Source organism: Natrix helvetica (assembly GCF_964273705.1).
Source record: "Natrix helvetica genome assembly, chromosome: 2".
NCBI lineage: Eukaryota > Metazoa > Chordata > Lepidosauria > Squamata > Natricidae > Natrix > Natrix helvetica.
In genome coordinates this window covers 114,483,893-114,503,250 of record NC_138552.1, presented here as the reverse complement: position 1 = coordinate 114,503,250, position 19,358 = coordinate 114,483,893, and the positions used below count along the sequence as shown (strand labels likewise).

General features: G+C 38.1%; 2 protein-coding genes across 4 annotated transcripts in view; one reads left to right on the top strand and one right to left on the bottom strand.

Moving 5' to 3' along the window:
* Window positions 1–10,689, bottom strand: part of LOC309387060 (uncharacterized protein) — a 38,305-nt gene extending 27,616 nt beyond the window's left edge. For all 3 annotated transcript variants that reach the window (XR_014174533.1, XM_081943186.1, XM_081943187.1), the window contains exons 1-6: window positions 10,623–10,689; window positions 9,296–9,749; window positions 6,173–6,229; window positions 4,034–4,071; window positions 876–1,016; window positions 242–304 (exon numbers count right to left, since the gene is read on the bottom strand). Coding sequence is in view for 2 of the 3 variants with exons in the window: in XM_081943186.1 (XP_081799312.1) it covers window positions 242–304; window positions 876–1,016; window positions 4,034–4,071; window positions 6,173–6,229; window positions 9,296–9,460 (464 nt within the window). In the remaining variant the exon portion in view is untranslated. The remainder of the gene's footprint in view (window positions 1–241; window positions 305–875; window positions 1,017–4,033; window positions 4,072–6,172; window positions 6,230–9,295; window positions 9,750–10,622) is intronic.
* Window positions 10,690–10,859: 170 nt separating this feature from the next.
* The window catches only part of CHD1L (chromodomain helicase DNA binding protein 1 like), a 60,236-nt gene continuing 51,737 nt past the window's right edge, over window positions 10,860–19,358 (top strand). The window contains exons 1-7 of the mRNA XM_081943185.1: window positions 10,860–11,000; window positions 12,029–12,141; window positions 12,253–12,356; window positions 13,021–13,135; window positions 15,467–15,498; window positions 15,902–15,983; window positions 17,349–17,511. Of these exons, the coding sequence (XP_081799311.1) occupies window positions 12,070–12,141; window positions 12,253–12,356; window positions 13,021–13,135; window positions 15,467–15,498; window positions 15,902–15,983; window positions 17,349–17,511 (568 nt within the window). The 5' untranslated portion in view covers window positions 10,860–11,000; window positions 12,029–12,069. The remainder of the gene's footprint in view (window positions 11,001–12,028; window positions 12,142–12,252; window positions 12,357–13,020; window positions 13,136–15,466; window positions 15,499–15,901; window positions 15,984–17,348; window positions 17,512–19,358) is intronic.

The following is a 19,358-nucleotide window of genomic DNA, read 5'->3' as shown; positions in this document are numbered from 1 at the left end:
ATTCAATTATGCACATGAACAAAGATAAAGAAAGAGTTAACTCCACAACAGAAACATTCACACCTGCTCATACTAAAGGTATCTTTTTGGGAAATGCAAACAATGCTTATATTTCTCCACCTCTTCTGGAATGGAGTGAAAAGTAGGAACAAAATTGGTCCCTAAGCTACTGTTTTGTCAATCAAGAAAAAGAAACCCACGAACAAACATATTCTTTTTTTTAAAGTATTGAATTCCTTACCTATAGCATTTCAAGTAATCCTGAATCCCTTTAAATCTGAAAGCAGAACTTGCAGAACATGAACTGTGACATAAAAAAAGAACAATAAAGATTCATAATTTGAAAAGAGTAAGATGTTAATTGAGAAGCATAAACGCCCTTTTCTAATCTTCCTTTTAGCAGCAATCGTCTGAGATTGGTAGTTTTTCATTATTACTCATCGAGTTTGGCTGGATATGGCTCTATTTCTTTCTCAACTGCAACATCCTACTAGTGAGACCTGCTGTGAAGAGTGGCAGAAGCCCATACTGTTCAAATTAATTTTTCCTATCATTACCTTGGTCATTTATTTTTCCTAACAAAAAAATAATAATCACTAGGAAGTACAATGGAAAAAAATGTTTTCAGTTCCAATTATGAATTCAAAATATACAATTTGTTCAACATTTAAGACTCCAATCAGAAATTCCAGAGTTCCATTTAATTTTAAAACAATAATGCAGTGGAAACAGAAAACTACGTATCTCCCTTTATGAATGTTCAATACTTGCTATAATTCGTGGATACACTGAACTCCCACAACTAAAGTTTACAGAGCTATTGCTTTCAAGTGTTTGCAACTATATCTTTCCTACCCCTTAAATTACACACATGCCTTGATTCCATCAAACTCTGGAGAATTGCTGAGACATTTTTTGATTCTGACTTGTGCTCTTTTCTTTCTGAAGCCACCAATGGCACGAAAGTAGGATCTTCAGGAATATCAAGGTAGCGTAGAGCAGTAAAATTGTTCATCCTGGAAAAAGTGCATTATCATTACATTAACTTAAGAAAGTTTTTAAAAATTCAGTAAAGCACCAGTTTAAAATTGTATTTTAATGATAGCTACACACACATACACACACACACACACACTTTTCTGTACTGCCTATTTCCCTCAAAGTTTTCCATTAATAACATTATTCTAAATGTATCCTAAATGTTGCATTACTGGAATTGATCAGATATGCACACTGTGGTCTAGACAATAGATTTCCTAATATTGTGTCAGCAACTATGGCCTCAGAAGAAAGTGGTCTGCTATGCAGACAAAAGGCAACTGTACAGTACACTCAGGGAGACCACCTTGAATCTGAAGGAGACAGCCATAGTTGCCAGTAAAATGTCAGGAAATCTGTTGTCTAGAGCAGTTACTAAACCTTGCTGCTCAACAGATACCAGCTGTGAAAGCCAGAAGATCAATTTATATACTTAGTTTCTATGTTTTCTTCTGTCAAGAAATGCAGGAAAAAAGACAGCCAGAAAATATACAGGTAGTCCTTGAGCTACATTGGCAATAGGGAGTGGGATTGCCATTGCTAAGCAATGTGCTCATTAATTGCTATTATTGCATGACTACATTGCTTAGTGGTAATTCAGATGGCTCTGGTTGTCATCACAACTCCAGGATATGTGGATTCTTAAGCAGGAAACAAAGAGAGGCACAGGTAAGGAGCACAGGGGTGTGGTGTGGGGGAGAAAGGCCCCAGGAGACCCGGTGTAAGCCACATGCATATTTGGGGTATAGGAATACAGCATTAACTTGGGGAGGCCAGGAAAACAGGGTCTGGGGCATACACATGTAGGAGGATGGAGAAAGAAGGCACTACATACATTGGGGTGTGTAAGCATAGGGAGAAAAGGGGCTGAAGAAGGAGGATGCCACTTGTCTGTGTGCGACTGTAGGGAGACTGGGGGAAAAGTGCTCTGGTGAGTGTAAGCGAACAAAGGAGAGAATAAAATGTGGCGCATATGAGCAGTGGTGGATTTCAATTTATTTTACTATCAGTTTGCTCATGCACATTCGTGCATGTGACACTTCTGCGCATGCACTGAAGCATCTGGGTGGGTGGGCAGAGCCTCCCGCCATGCCACTACCAGTTCACCTGATCCAGGGTGAACCGGCAGAAACCCACCTCTGCATATTAGTGAAGAAATGTGGTGGCAAGATTTTCTTAAGTGACTTGCTGGCTTCTGTTGACTTTATCTCTCAAAATGCCAGCCATCTCACCTTGTCTCTGAAGCTGCCAGAAGAGACTGATTTTAAGTCCCTTCATATAGTGGCATTGTAACATCAAACAGTCACTGAATGAATAGTGGCAAATCTAGTATTAGAATTTAAGAGAGTCCTTTGATCAGGCAGACTGAAAGGAGCAAGCTGACCATTTGCCTTCAGCACCCAGGCTACCTACAAACCAGTTTCAGACTATGGATTAGTAGTAAGTAATGAGAAGGAAACAATTCTGGGGGTCTCTTTCTTTTTTTCTTCTCTTTTCCTTCATATGTAAAAGGTGAGAAGATTCTGATTGGTTTAAAGAGTAGCCCTGTCAAAGGTGTAACTGCAATATGAAGCTTTTCATTTCTTCAAAGGATGAAAAGAGGGACGTAATCTACCTTTCATGTCCAAACCATATGCTAAGCTTAAGTACAGGTTGTCCTTGGCAGGTAGTTCTTGCCATCCCTGTAGTAGCAATTGGGACGGGAATTTATGTTTCTAAGCAATGGCATGTCTGTTAGTGGTACTAGTGCGGTTAAGCACTAGCAATGAACCCCAGGTCGAGGTTATAACAGAGCAACCCTGTAAAGTATACGCAGCGTGCGATAGATAAAGCAACCACACTGAATAATGGATAGTAAAGTAACAAAATAAACTTTACTTTTTGAAGAATATAGCAAAATCCATAAACACAGCCAAAAAGTCATACACAGAAAAAACAGTCCAATACTACCAAGATAACTTGGATACAAGTAGCAAATAACTTACACACAGTAAGTAGTAGCAACAGTAGTAACAGTTAGACAGCAGTTATCATACATCAATCAATCAAGAGAGAGAGAGAGAGAGAGACATCAGCTGCAATTTAAATGCTGTAATCTACTAATTAGCAGATCTCCTCTCTTAAAGATACATAACATGCCTTGTGCAATATATTGTCTACCCAACTTGTTGGTTACACCCTAACAATGTCACAGATCAGAAAGGTTGCAGTGAGCTGTGCAAGAGTTGCCCCAAGGGTTGGGAGGGTGATCAGAGATGCAGCACAGATGGGGAAAGGTGCATTAATGGCTTGCATAAGTGCAGAGGGCTGGTGGAGGGTGAACGGATGGGGCAGATTTATCTCAGTGACTTGTAATCTTCCCTGCCAGCTTCCCCATTGACTTTCTGAGCAAATAGAGATCATGTGATAGCAGGATGCTTGGCACTTGGTAAGTGCTAAAAGGTTGTCAAACACCCAGACTGTGATCACTGTGGAGATAGTGGAACAACCAGAGTTCAACATACAGTCATAACCACCATTTGTGCAACACCATCATGTTGGAAGTGTCACTGATCGAACAGTCATAGGTCAAAGAGTATCTGCAGTATATTAAGCATCTTTCATATGTTCAGAAGTTTCAAATTAATGGCAAATTGTTGATGTCAGTACGCCTAGCTGAATGAACATTGTGTTCAACTACTAAATGTTATGCAAATTTTGAACTTTTTAATATTTCATAGTTCTTTAACTCTACATCCCAAACACAATACAGAACCACGTCAAGAAGCTATTGTAGAAACTGTACTGCTTGGTGTGTATGTAACATAGAAATATTCTCACACGTATTGTTTCGGAGAACAGATTGTTAGCTTAGAAAATCTAGTGCTACAGTGAAAAAGATCTGTCTCCCATGCAGTGCATAACTCACTCAATTTGAATTTGTTTTTCATGTTCTCCATTTTACTCTGCTTGCAGAATCTCTATTATGTAATTCAGTTAGTAAAATAGTACTTACTGCATTAAAAATGGCACTAAAAAAAGTTGTCCAAAAGCCTACAATGAAAAAAAAAGATTTTTTATTTCTTTGATCTATATTGAGTCTTCTTTCAACAAAGACTGAACACAATTGGGTAGTAAAAGACCAAATACAAAACACATACAGATAGCATCTTTCGCTAGACTGAATTTAAGGCTTAACCATTCTGCTTTCACCAAAGCCAGTATTGATCTGGTACAGTGAATCAGTTACAGCAAAAATCATTTCCCCCATTCTCAAAAGAATGTGGCTTCAAACCAGTTACAACACACACAGATAGGAAACAGGCACAGTAATTGTTGTAAGCTGCACGGAGACATTTTCGATGAGGCAGCCACATAAATTTGATCAATAAATAAAATAAACTTTTATTTTACTAAAAACAGGGCTTGTACTAGATACATAACATCTTGGGGAATTCTTTCATAGAGTTTAAATCATGCCAGTTTCTTCCTTAGCCAGTGAAGAGAAATCTGGCATTCCTAACTGGAGTGTAATGTGTTGTTGCATAGAGGATGTTATAAAAATGATGAAATCCATTTGAACTCAGTAGTGCGACATAAAAGCAATAACCCAAGCAAAACAAAATGAATAAAACAAAAACAAAAAGCATCCAAAAAGTGCAGCTTTGGCTATATAAAAATAACAGATTCCAGAATAGGCAGAAAGTTGGCCAGTAGCTGAACATCCCATCCCATCAAACAGTACCTAGCCCAACAACAATGAATGAGGATACAGCTGAAGTACTGTAGAGTACAGTAGAGAGTACTGAAACATTGTAAAAAGAAAGGGCCAGACAAGGACTTGGTTGGAAGACATTCCATGTACCCATGGGTCACAGCCCATCTTCTTCTCTCCCCTCATGTTTCTTGATGGAACTTGGTAAGTATTTGATTCAACAAAATGGATAACTAAGACTTCTTGGTTGTGTGTCACTACCCAAGATCCCAGAAGAGTTTGAGGGCAAAAATGAAACAGAAGCTTCCTTTCCTTTAAAACTCAGTTATAAACCTTGAAATGTTTAGATAAAAATAAATTTATCAAGTAATCTTTTTGGTTAGAGAGACTGTTTTCATAACTCAACTTTTATGACCTAACAGATCAAAAATATCATTTCAAAAGAAGAAAGAAAATTGTTCACTAGTCATCAACCAACATGATATGACACAGTATCATTACTGTGCAATGATTTGGTTATAGACTCACTTAGGTTGCAAAGAGGGATGCAGGCAGAGGTGAAAGATGTTGGTTTGACAAAGACCTACAGAATGTCATTACGATAAACATTAAATAATAGGAGGATAAGGATACACTTGACTCTTCACTCTGCTTAACTCTTTTGAAAGTTGGAAAATTGTCATTAATTATCTGCCATTTGTTCACGTAACTTGTGCTGTTGTATTCTCATGAAGCATCATAATTAATCAGAGAGAATGCCATAGCCTGTCACAGAGAATTGCATCAAATAATGCCTTCATTTTCAATGTTACTAATAGAGAAGGATCAGAGATTATCTGAGGTTATTTCATAGATATGGATACATTGGTCCACTCTTGAAAAGCTTCATTTAAAACCTGCTTATTCTGCAGCTATTTCATTCTCTCAGCTCAAACAATCAGCAACTTTTTGAAACAGGTATTTTGGATACAATTTAGAGATTACACACTACAATCGGATTGGAAAATAAGCTTAAATTGTTCCTGTTAACTTTTTACTAACTGGTATTACTTTACTTTTTGGATCAAGTGGACAAACTGGAAATTTATGTCCAAACCACCTGGAAACGTTGCCTAGTCTTACCTTTGATAATCCTCACTGAAAATCAAGAGATATGCTATAGATATAGAAGTAGTTTGAAGAGTACAACTTTTAACCATATTGATCTTGGGATTCTATGCTATAAAAGTCATATACAAAAAGAGAAGGCCAAAGAGCACAAGGCAGACCCAGAAAAAGATGGAGAGACATCAAAGATACACAACAGCATCAAATAACAATGGTTGAGGCCACTAGAAGTGCAACAATGGTTGAGGCCACTAGAACTTTGCATCTCCCTCAGCATCTGAAGCAGTAAAAGAGGAAGTAAAGAAGAAGAAGGAGGAAAGGCTGGATACTTACTGTATTGACCAAGTGCACGCAAAGCTGTAGAGGAAAGCCAGATAGTCTGGGGGACCACTAGAAATAAATAGAGAAAACATATACTGGTTTACAGAACTATTGTCACGATAAATCCATTAGCTGTTGTTTTTTTTAAATCAAATTAATACTGCTGCCCCTCCAAAATAATTATCACAACATATGATTGCAATTTCAAAGATATCTAAAGTCCTTTTCTATAAGAAATAGCAAATATAAAAAGTAGATTAAGTCTGTATAAATTAACTTAATGTCTACTTAGATCAAACTTGTCAGCTAATATTTAATACATAATGTATGTCTTCAAAATACACACATTAAAATGACATTCTAAATCTGTTGGAAAGTAAAGATCTTGGTAAAAAGAAATTGTGGCCTCTAACAAAAAGGGGGGGGATGGAGTAATAATATATGTGAGGAGTTTAGCATAGACTCCAGAAAAAACAAGTCAGAGGGGGGTTGAAAATAATTTGGCATTGATAAACTAGACATTACATTTTTTTCAGCTCTGTGTATATTTTTAAATAAATCCTTATATATTCATGTTTGTCAAATACATTCCTAAGAATTTAACCTGCCTTATATATAAAATAATATATTCCCTCTCTGTAAGATGTAAGATATTTCCATATATCTAAAAAAGATGATAATGACAGGCTAAGAGGGAGTTAGGAGTGTACAGGGGAATTTGCTGGAAATTCTTTTAAATGAAATAATTATATCTACATGTAGGGGAAAAGTCATTCATTTCTTCAGGAATAAAGTAATCTTCTTTAATGTCTTTTATATAATTTTGTTAACACAAATTGTGGTAATTGTTATTTTTCCAGAATCGGTCTGAAAGCTTACTATTATGAATCTTCTTCCCCTCTGCTTTGTTTTTTCTGGAGTCTATGGTAAACTCCTCACATATATTATTACTCCATTTCCCCCCCCCCCCACTACTTTTTGTTACAGGCCAAAATTTCTTTTTACCAAGATCTTTACTTTCCAACAGATTTAGAATGTCATTTTAATGTGCGTATTTTGAAGACACACATTATGTATTAAATATTAGCTGACAATTTTGATCTAAGTAGACATTAAGTTAATTTATACAGACTTACTAGCTTTTTAATCTTTTTAATCTTTGCTATTTCTTATAGAAAAGGACTCAAACACTCCATTATCATCCATGAAGTATACCACAAGCTTTATTAGTGATACTATCCATTCAATCATGTCCAACTATAGGCATTTCTATGGACCAGCTCTCTCCACATTTTCCAATTTTGTACAGCTTCTTTCAGTTGTGTTATGCTATGTCAGCTTTGATGGTATATAGCTGTGATGGCGAACCTGTGGCACGCATGCCACAGGTGGCACGCGGAGCCATTTCTGAGGGCACCCGAGGCATTGCCCTGTCAGCTCCAATGCGCATGCGCCCGCTGGCCAGCTGATTTTTGATATTTTTTTTTTAATCTCTGGAGGATTCCCTGAAGCCTCCAAAGGGCGAAAAACAGCCCAATGCAAACCAGAAATGAGGAGAGAGCTGCCGGAATGGGGGAAAGACAAGCGGCAAGGAAAGAGGCTTCTTTCACTCGTGCTGGCTGCTCTGTTCCCCCCTTCCCCCCGCTGCTACTAAAAAGGATCCTGCCCGATCGCTGGAATCCAAACGGAAATGAGGAGAGAAAGTTTGTGGGACAAAAAAAAAACCTCAATCAATCAATTACAACTTTGGGGAGGGGGAGAGATCTCGCAAAGTTGGAATTGATTGATTGAACGGGGTTTTTTTTAGTCCCACAAACTTTGTTTTCCTGTCCAAAACAGCAAGAAACACAATGGAAAAATGCTACGGAGGGGAAATTAAATAGGCAAAGAAATGCTTGGGAGAAGCGAGGACCTGGACGATGGTGGATGGGGCAGGCCCCATGGAGTGGTGCTGAAATGGAGAAAAGGGCAACAGAGCAGCCACCTTGAGGGGAAAAAAGCTGCTTTTTCTTATTTCCTTGCTGCTTGTCTTTCCCTCATGCAGATAGCTCTCTTCCTCATTCCCCTTTTGGGGGGGGGGGGGGAACAGAGCAGCCACCTTGAGGGAAAAAAGCTGCTTTTTCTTCTTTCCTTGCCGCTTGTCTTTCCCCTGTGCCAGCAGCTCCCTCCCTCATTTGTCTATTGACTGTAGTGCCCAGGATCCTCTTTAATAGAAGGGGGGAATTTAGCAACTGGACTCACACCTGCCTTAGTAAAAAGGGTCCAATCTTTACACAGGAGAATGATAAGAGAAGGTTTTTTGACACAGGAGCACACTTGAGCATCCCCCCACCCCACCCCAATCTCTGCCCGTTTGTGGCAGAGCAACTGCTCCCCTCACTGGGTGTTAGCCAAGGGGAAGCAGCCAGAGCAGGGAATGGCGAGGAAGCCTTGTGCAAAAATGTGGGGTCCACACAGGTGAGGGGGGCATTAAGTTATGTGGGTGGGCACTCGAGTTTGTGTGATAGCGCGCACGCATGTGCTTTCGGCACCCAAGGCGAAAAAGATTCGCCATCACTGGTATATAGTATACCCATCATGTTTTTGGAGGGCTGACCCTTCCAAATATAACTGCCTTTTCCATTGAGTTTTCTTGCATAATAACATGGCTGAAATAAGTAAAGTGCCATTGTGATTTTGGCTTCCAGAGTTTCTGGGACAGCAAAGGGGCCCTCCTCACATGTTTTATTGCTCATGTTCAAAATGACCTCCAGAAAAAATATGCCTATTTATATCTGCTCTTTTTCTCCTGAAGACAAAATTTGTAAAAATGCACAAGCTTTCCTGAGATTCATCAGATACTCAGGAAAACTTAAGTGTTTTCATAAAATGGGTTAATTGGAAGTTAACTACACTCCTTCTGATTTTCTGCCACCCCAACTCTCCTATAATGTCTACAGCGAAAAGAAACAGCTTGCGTACGTAGACTCCGTTGTCGTCGTCGTCGTCAGCCATTCAGTCGTGTCCAACCTCAGTCACTATACGGCTTAGCACTCTCCATGCCCCTCACATGCAGATAATCCATGCTACCAGAAATAGCCTGGATGATGCGAATATCGTCCTAAAGCGTGCAATTGTCTTTACGACCCTACTCACCGCGTCCACGGGAGGACTCAAAGATTTTTCGAAACGGCCCGACCGCCGGCGGTGAAAAGCTGTGCCAGCCGCACCACTAACACGCCGCAAGAAACCTAAATAAAACAAAAGGAAAAGCGCGGCCCCCCAGGCGACCGTCCATAGTTGCCAGCCTTCGTCCTTCATGGCTCAGGTCAGGTGGCCCACGGAAAAGGAGAAGAAGATCAGCAGAAAGCAGAAGAGTACAAAATGCTTCTCTCGGTCTCCCAGATTTTTACTGGGTTGGAGGCGGAGCTTGATGAAAGCAGCTATTTTTTTGCCGTTTGTTTAGAGAATCGGAATGTGACGCTTCAGCTTGGTATTTTTCCGTAATTCCATCGGGCAAAGCTGGAACAGCTGTCTGCCCAGCGCCTCGCTTTTGGTTAATCGCATGTTTGCGCCAGTGGGGGAGATGTCCACCGACACCACTCTGAAGCTACAAATTAGAAGAGATTTGTGTTAGGAGATCCTGAAAGATTTTAAATAATATACACAATTTTCGATTCTTTTTGCGGTCTTTTAAATTTCATTTAGACAATGATTTGTTAACATATCCATGGATTCTCCAATTAACTCTTTATTCCTGGTTCGCCGACATACAGCAGAATAGCGGCAAGAATTGGATTGTCATAAATTTCCTTTTTTATGGTTTAGTGGTAGCAGAACAGCTTGATTTGCTAGGTAATTGTTTTCTGCAGGCACATTTTTGTCTGAGGGGACAAAACTTAAGTGATAGGCGATATTAATCGAGTCCCGCACAATTCCGCTGTTCCTGCAGCGGGACGTTGCTGTTATAGAAGACCGTGAGTGGCAAAAGGGACCATCTCTAACTGGGCGGGGCGGAACGGCCAGAGCAAAGAAGCTACAGCCTAGCGTAATTAGAGACACGACAAGTGGATCTTACTTTAACACGGGGCATTTATTCTGTCTTGTTACATTGCTCTCTTCAAGCTCTTCAGGTAAGTCCCCACCTAGTTTCACTTGTTCATTTATCGATGATCGATAAATGCCAAACACTTCACTCAAATTTGGGGTGAGGCGGCGGGGGGGGGGGTTCTCACAAGATAAATCCATACTGCCTGGATTCTATCGACATAAGAGGCTAAAATGTGGTTGGAGAGCCGATTAGTTTTACTAAAAATTTACAGCAACTTTAGGCGGGAATCGACCCTTGGGTAGGAAATCTGCTAGAGGATGCGTCGTTGCTCTTGGGGAAAAAACTCATAATCGTAATCATTATATTGCTCTATATAGGGTTAATTTTAAGATTATTATTCAATAACATTATACTGTATACAAATAGGCATACAGTCTGTCGACTGAGTCCAACAAGAAAACGCAATGCAGAGTAAAAACAGCAACGCCGACAAAACATTGAAAGGCCTGTGTGAGCAGCGTCACTGTTCTATAGAATGATGCTGTTTGTAGAACACGCCCAGGTTCCTGCAAAAGCCAATTGCGACGCAATGTTCTTTCTAACCAACCAATCCAGTTAAGCCCGCCCATTGCTTTCTTTCCGGTAACTGTTTTGGAAACTGAAAATTGGCCAAAGGAAGAGGGATCGGAGCTTCCTGCTTTGAAGCCTGTGTGATGTCTTGCTTTTTTCAAACTCTTTCTAACAAATCCACATCCAGATAAAGAAGCAAAAGTATTATAGAGGAACAATTATGCCAATGGGGGTTAACGGGTAAGTTTCAAGCCATTTTTCCTAAAGATGAAATGCATAGATCAACTTACTTAGGCTCTATTGATAAGCTAGTTTGTATTGGGGGCAGCCAGGGAATTGAATTAATTCAACTGGAGCATGTTTTATTTAAAACTATGAAAATGAAAAAGATATAAAAAATAAGCAATGGTAATTAAGTACTGTATATTAAAAACTAGCTTCAGCCATCCCATCACTTGATGGGATTAACGTACAAAATACTTTGGTTTGTTGGCCTGTTCAAAAAGCCAGGTGATGCTAAAATAACCTAAAACGAATAAGTTAATTCAATATTACCGGTAAGTGGTTCAGATACTTCTGTAGTTTTCCAAATCAAGAATTTACATATTGCTTGTTCAGAGGAAAGAAGATATCTTCTTTAAAATCCCCTATCTTAAAAAATAACAAATATATTGTTAGACTGGCATTCCTATGGATTTAAAAAGTAAGTTCTCTTGAATAGTTATGCTATTCCATAAATTACCTTGTCTGTCCTGCCTTCTTGTAAATTGTAGCTGCTCTCTTAGCAATCCTATGAATACAAGAACCAATGTAACAGGTTATATGTGATGCAGTAAAACCATTTAATTTACCAGCTTTAGACTTGCTAGAATTAACTCCCATTGGATATATTGGCTGAGAATTGTGAGAATAGTAGTGGTAACTTCTTAATGCTTGGTATAAATTCTTACTCTTTGGGTAATTGTCAAATGTATTAAATATGCATTAAAATGTAATATCTTCAAAAAGATAATTTTATGTTTAGACATATCTTGAAATGCTAATTAAAATAAGGCACCGGGTTCGAGAAAACTACTGCACTGTATTTTGCTCCCCTTCTAGAATGGCAGTGAAAATAGCTAGGTTGAAATAAGTTCTAAGAAAATGACGATAACTGCTTTTGCATAATCAAAGTTTAATGTCTAATTCTTTAGATTAATTGTATTTCAAAGAGCCATTTATGTAAATTAAGAGTTCCTATGCAATAGTTTCCCTTTCTTATTTTTTAGCTATTCATCTGTATCCCTATCAGATAGAAGGTGTAAACTGGATGATAAACTGCTATGAAACTGGGCATGGCTGTATTCTGGGTGATGAAATGGGACTGGGGAAGACTTGCCAGGTATTATTTTGTCTTTCTATATGAAATGTATGATTTCCTAATTGTCAAAAGAAAAATGAATGTTATTGTATGTGATAAATAAATCCAAAATATGTTTAAAATCTATTTCAGACTATTTGTCTGCTTGTTTTTTTGAGTGGGAAGCTTCATAGGAGACCTTTTGTGATCATTTGCCCTCTCTCTGTGTTAAACAACTGGAGAGATGAATTGAAAAGGTAAACATTTTAAAAGTTTTTACATTTCTTGAAGCATATTCTGGCAAGTTTCAAATATAATTTGTGTGCTGCCCAGTCAGTTTGTAGTTGAGCAGTGCCTAGATACAGAATTGGCAGCATTATTACAAACTATATGTTATGCCTGTTGATAATCAGAAATCTAGTAGTGTATTTCCAACTAATACATTTTATTAAAATCTTTTGTGAGGTGTAACTAATTTATCAGATGTATAAATGAAGTGTGTGAGTCTATGATGAAGTGAATATATGCTGAAGTGAGCTAAGCTTTTTAACATTTGTTAGTTGAAAAGGTGCTGCCCATACTTCCTCTGATTTTTTTTTTTTTGCTTATAAGAAGGAATATAGTAAAATTTGGATTGAGAAAAATTATGCAAAATGAAGTGCAATCCATTTATTTTAAATGCAGTTATCTACAAATTTAGCCATAGCATTCTATTACCTATGTCTGTCTCTATGAGATAATTATTTTCAGAAATTTGCTACGTTAGGAAAAGAGGTAGTTTGCACATAAATTGTCAAGTTTTGTCTCTGGCATCACAGAATAGATAAGTGTTGGAATAAGTGAACCAATACAGTGTGTACATTTATAATTCTAATTAGAAGAAAGATATTGATCAAGAGCTCTTTTAAACATTTAAAAAAGGTTTTCTCCGAGCCTTTCCACTGTGATATATTCCGGAAGCAAAGAAGAAAGAGCTGAACTACAACAGGATTTGAAATCAAATCATGGTTTCCACATTTTGCTGACTACCTATGAGGTATATCATTTGTTTTAATTAATATTTTGTGTGTGTGTGTGTATGAAAGAAACAGACATTGTGATCGCCGGAACTTTAAAAATATATTTATCACTTAGTTTTCGTTAGCAACTGCTAATATCGTTAGAGTGTATACAGTATTGTATAAGGCAGGTATCTCTTTAATGACTTTTACACTCTGACAGTTAGCAGTTGCTAACGAAAGCTAAGTGATAAATATATTTTTAAAGTTCTGGAGATCACAATTGTTTCTTTCATAACTACACCTGGCACTTGCATTTTTAAGACAATTCGCAATGTATGTATGTATATGTACAGGGTCTTATTTTCTTTTGACCCCCTAAATAAGCGCTTGGTTTTATTATTTTTGAGGAGCAGGAGACAGCGAGTGTGGTCACCTCATAGCTGCTGCTGTATTACAATATTTTCGGGGAGGGCTTATTTTCGGGGGAATAGGGTACAATGTGTATGTATATATATATAGGTATGTGTATATATGTATGTGTGTGTGTGTGTAAAAATGATTGATTGATTCTCTATCTCAAGGCCTGTGAATAGGTAGGCTTCTTTGACCTGTTGGAAGTTTTTGTGCTGGAAAGTTTTTTCTCTTCCATACAATTACTTATGATTTGAATTATGCAAGTTTAAATTAAAATGCAAAAGGACAACTTTGGAGGAGATAAGTTGTAAAATATGAAGATCCTGTAGGAGGAAGGGAGCAAATGATTGGCCCATTCTGTCTTCCCAATGGCAATTCTGCTTCCATAGATAAATTTATTTTTGCAATACCGTATTTTTTGGAGTATAAGACCCACCTTTTTTCCTCAAAAAAGAGACTGAAAATCTGGGTGTGTCTTATACACTGAATACAGCATTTTTTGCCTCCCGTAGCCGTGCCGCTTCACCAAAATGGCAGTGCATGCTCTTATGGAGGCTTTCTGAGAGCTCCTGGGGGCTGGGGAGGGCAGAAATGAGCAAAAAACGCCCCGTTTTTTGCCCCCGAAGCAGCACTCTATAAGCCTCCATAAGGCTATGCGTGCAATTTTTTTGATGAAAAACGGGCCCGTTTTCACGGAAAATGGGCTGTTTTTTTCTCATGTCCCCCCCCCCCCCCAGGAGCACTCTGCAAGCCCCTCCAAGGCTATTCATGCCTTTTTAAAAAAAAAACGTTTTTGAGAGGTTTGCAGAGTGCTTTTTTTTTTCCTTTTGGAAAGCTCTTTAACTGATTGATGCGAATTAGATTGATCAAGTGCTGTGCCAGCAGAAACAAAGTTAGGTGCTTCAGATTGTCAGCTATTTCCTTCTCTAGCACATGGATAAATACACCTGGAAACATCTATCTACCTACTGTATTTCTCTCTCTCTCTATCCCTCTGTCTTACCTACCTACCTACCTTCTCTCTCTCTCCCTACCTATCTACTGTATTTCTCTCTTTCTGTTTCTCTCTCTCTATCCCTCTACCTACCTTCCTACCTACCTACACTTTATCTCTCTATCCCTACCTACCTACTGTATTTCTCTCTCTATCCCTCTATCTACTTACCTACCTACCTATTCTCTCTCTCTCCCTACCTATGTACTGTATTTCTCTCTCTCTCTATCTCTTTCTATTTCTCTATCCCTCTCCCTACCTATCTACACTCACTCTCTCTTCCTATCTACCTACTGTATTTCTCTCTCTCTCTATTTCTCTCTCTCTCCCTTTATCTACCTACCTAACTACTCTCTCTACCTACCTACCTACTGTATTTCTCTCTCTTTCTCTCCCTCTCTACCCTTCTATCTACCTATGTACTTTTTTTAAAATTTGCCTCTTCAAAACCTTGTTGTGTCTTATACTCCAGTGCATCTTGTACTCCGAAAAATACGGTAGTTTCTCTGAAAATTAAACTTGTCCTCAGTTGAAATTATTCTGTAGAGTCTTTTTCCTGCACTCACTCATTAAGGTCTGATAAATTGTTTTATTTTTATATTCATCTAATTAAGGCCAGATGTACAAGTAGATTGATGGGAAGGAAAAGCGCTGTATATCCTTTTTCTAGTATAACAGAAATAGATGGATGTGAAAAATATCCAAATATTTAGAAAGGTAGATTATGAGCTTGTTGAAACCAGATTATAGAATATCTATAGGTTATTAATTTTAGTTTGCTCAACTTAAATCTTTTCAAAAAAATTCTTCAAGAATTTTTCAGTTGGCTATGCTTTAAACTAAAACTATCTGATTTCTAATCTAGCCAGCAGTGGTTTAGATATGCAATCATCCTTTTCTTTAAAACAAACATATAAAATTACAGTATAAACAAAACTTTTCTTTCACTTGCTTACAGATGTGCCTCAAAGATGCAGCCTTTCTAAAACGGTGAGGACGTCGAGTACAAATATCATGTTTTCAACACAAAAGCTTTTTGGACCTTGGAGGCAGTTAAATATTAATAGTTGTTTTAGTTTTTAGAATGAAGCCTGTTCTTACAAAGCTTGTCTCCTTTTTGTGCTTTTACCTATTTGAATCAGTTAGTGGGCAGAAGAGAAGACAGTGGTAATTATTTGCATTAGTAGGTGCGCATTAATGTAACACATAAGAAATTTAAAGAGATATGACCAAGGGGAAAGAAACTGTATACAGTATTTCTCAAGGTCTCTAATTCTGAGCTACTATATAAAACTTTAATAACTTAAACCTTAATAAATCTCAGTTCCTGTATGTGAATACATTAAGCAAATAATAGATCTGAATGCATCATATTTCTGGTCTTTGTGTTTAGTTTTAACTGGACGTGTCTTGTTGTGGATGAAGCTCAGAGACTGAAGAATCAGGATTCATTGCTTCATAAAACACTATCTGAGGTAAAAGAATAGTACATTTTCTTTTGTTCAAATGTTAGAAGATGAATATTTCCTAAGTGCCTTCTTGGTCATTTGAGGAGATTTCAGTTTCTTGGTTATCTTTAAGGGTTCAACTAAGTAATAGACAATTTCTAGTTTGATGTGAGGAGATATCTAATTTGAGTTTAAGATAAATTATTGGCACTTTTATTCTTCAGTAAGAAAAGAAGCAACATTAATATTAACTTTAAAATATTCAATTTAACTCTGGAATAAAAACACATTTTTTTCAGAAGACACAAATTTTCCAACTTTACTAAAATGAGAATGGATCCTAACCTCTAATTGCAAAATAATATCGCAAAGTTCCGAATCATGTCTCCGCATCACTTTCCATCACTCTATATCAATTAACTTGCATGTGTGGGTCTAATAGTTATGTATAATGAATCAAATTCTTCAGCAGTGTCTAAACTATACCCAGAGAGAAATTTTATTTTGATCATTAAGCAATAAAAATATATTTGATAAATACAAAGGAAAATTAACCGTAATGTCAATTTGTGACCATTTGTAGGTAAATTTGTAGGCACATACCGTGTTTCCCTGAAAATACGACAGGGACTTATTTTCTTTTGCCCCACAAAATATAGCCTTGGTCTTATTATCAGGGAGGGCTTATTGTTTTGGGGCTGCCGGGCGGCTGCTCCCTTGTGAACTATCTCCTGAAGAGCCGGGCACAGCCTCGGGGGTGAAGCAGCCATGAGGTAACCATGCTCACGAGCAGCCGCCTGACAAATCCCCTCTCCAGCGGGCAGAGCTCCATGCACTGACTTAGCGGATATCCCGAATGTGCCAAGCCGCGGGAGCTGGGGGGCGGGCAGAGCGCCACATGGCTTGGCACCTTAGAGATATCCCCTAGGTCAGTGAATGGCACTCTGCCCGGCTGGAGAGGAGATTTGCCAGGCAGCTGCTCGTGAGCCTGGTTACCTCATGGCTGCTTCGCCCCTGAGGCTGTGCCCGGCTCTTCGGGAGCCAGTTCACAAGGGAGCAGCCCCTCTCCCCTCTGGCCAGGCAGAACGCCACTCCCCAACCTAGTGGTATCCCGAAGGTGGCAAGCAACTTGAGTGCTCCCCCCACCCGGCTCCTGCGACTTGGCGGTTTCAGGATAACGCTAGGTCAGTGAGCAGTGCTCTGCCTGGCCGGAGGGGGGGGTTTATATTTTTGCCACGCGAAAAATGTGGCAAGGCTTTAGTTTCGGGACAGGTCATATTTTCGGGGAAACACGGTAATATAATAGAATTTTGCTATTTTTAAATAGATTTATCCCTGACTGTTGAACAAAGAATGCAAAAAATAAATGCTAAACTACAGGACATATTTTAGTATTCAACAGATTTCCGTCTTCTGCTGACTGGTACTCCAATTCAGAACAATCTTCAAGAGTTATATTCCATGCTTGCTTTTATTGAACCAGTTATATTTCCCAAGGAACTGGCAGATGAATTTGTTTGCTATTACCATGAAATTGAAAAAGACACTGAAACAGGCAAGTAGAAAGTTGAGATTCATTGCAGAATGTGAACAGTTAGGATTCAGGCTTCTTTTTTGATGATGCTACTGTTATTAAAGGAATGTGCATAGCCTGCTCTTGAACCAAAAACACTCCTATTTTTAATTAAGAATTCAGTCTCTTATGATATCATGGACCTCATCTTTTTGCTGTTTCTTTTTTTCATTAATGTTATAAGAGATGTACGTGTATATTCTTAGCATGTTTTTTCACTTTTTAACTTATGCAGCTATATACAACTATATACAATTGCTGCCCTGGGGAAATGCAAAGTCTCTTAGGTAAATTTATTTTTAAGTACAGATAATCCTCATTTAATGACAGAAGTTGGCACTAAATACTTTGTTGCTAAGCAATATGGTCATAAAGAAAAAAAATTGTGTAACTATGCTGACTTAACTGCAATTCTGGTTGCAATTATTTAGCAAATTATGCAGAGTCATTAAAGACAATACCATGTGACCACAACTTGTGACTTCCTGCAGACTCCCGCATTGACTTTGCTTACTGGAAGCCAGCAGTGAAGGTCCCAAATGGTAATCACGCAACCATTACACATTGCAACTGTTGTAATTTCAATCGCGATTGTGGGGATATAGTGACCACTGCAATTTTGAGGACTGGCTGTAAGCTTCATTGTTCAGTAGTCATAACTTAGTATGGTCCCCAGATCCACTTATAATTTTAAGATTTTTCTAAAAGGTACTGAATTTGGTGCATATGTGAGGGAAAGAGTTCAGTCTCCAGTAAAGTTATAGGTCATTATTGCATGCATAATTAGTGCCTGGAATTTAAATGATACATTGAATATGTTTTAATATGACACATGTATTTGCCGTAGCAACAGGCATTGTTCCCCATACAACAGCTTTCCTCAGTCTTATGTCATGCTGCTGAATCATGGAATTCTTAAATTGACCAGTTGAAATTAGAGAGATTTATACTTGTTAATTTTGGTAACTCTAGCCATATTAATTTTAGTGGGTTTATCCTTAAATGAGACTACTGTAGTTTTCAATTGCACCAATAACAGCAATTAGTTATATATTTGCTATTTGAAGCTCTTTTTTAAAGTATCAAATTACATAATCTCATTTGTTAAGGTCAGTAACCATTAAATAAATAAACTAAAATCCAAAATAGTCAATTACCTGTAATACTCATGTAATCAAACACAACATTACTCAGGAGATGTAGTCAAACTAGCTAAAACTTGCCTTAGCCTAATGATACTGGCATTGTATTCTGAAATATGAAATGTAGAAAATATAAAAGATAAATACATAGAACGCATTATTGAAATACTGGTGCCCTGATTTGTTAATTATGTGTTATGGCAGTCTTATATGCTGTACATCTCTTTCATTTACTGTACATCTCTCGCTTGTCTTTTTGAGTCAATTGAATAGACTGATTGTGGATGATTGATGGCTTATTTGAAATGGTCAGGCCTTTCGCCTTCTACTTCAAATTGGGAAGTGTTTCTCGCAATGTTTCTTAAATATCTCTACTCGAATTCATTAAGATATGTATGTTACATAGATCCACTTTTAGCTAGTTTCTGTTACTTGAAGCTGTAGGAAGATTTACAAGTTCTCCAGTGTGCTGCTTAGAAAATCCAAAGGAATGGGTTAATATCAGTCTGCTTGCCTAGAGATTGAATTGAATAAACGTGGCCACGCCTCCCTTTTCACTTGGCTCCTCGGTTTTTTCAATTCAGTCTTCCTGAAGAGACGTGATCACATTTTCTCCTATACCTTGTGAGTCGTTCCTTTGGATTTTCCTTGCTAGCAGGTATTGTTATTTCCTTTATTTTAGTCAGT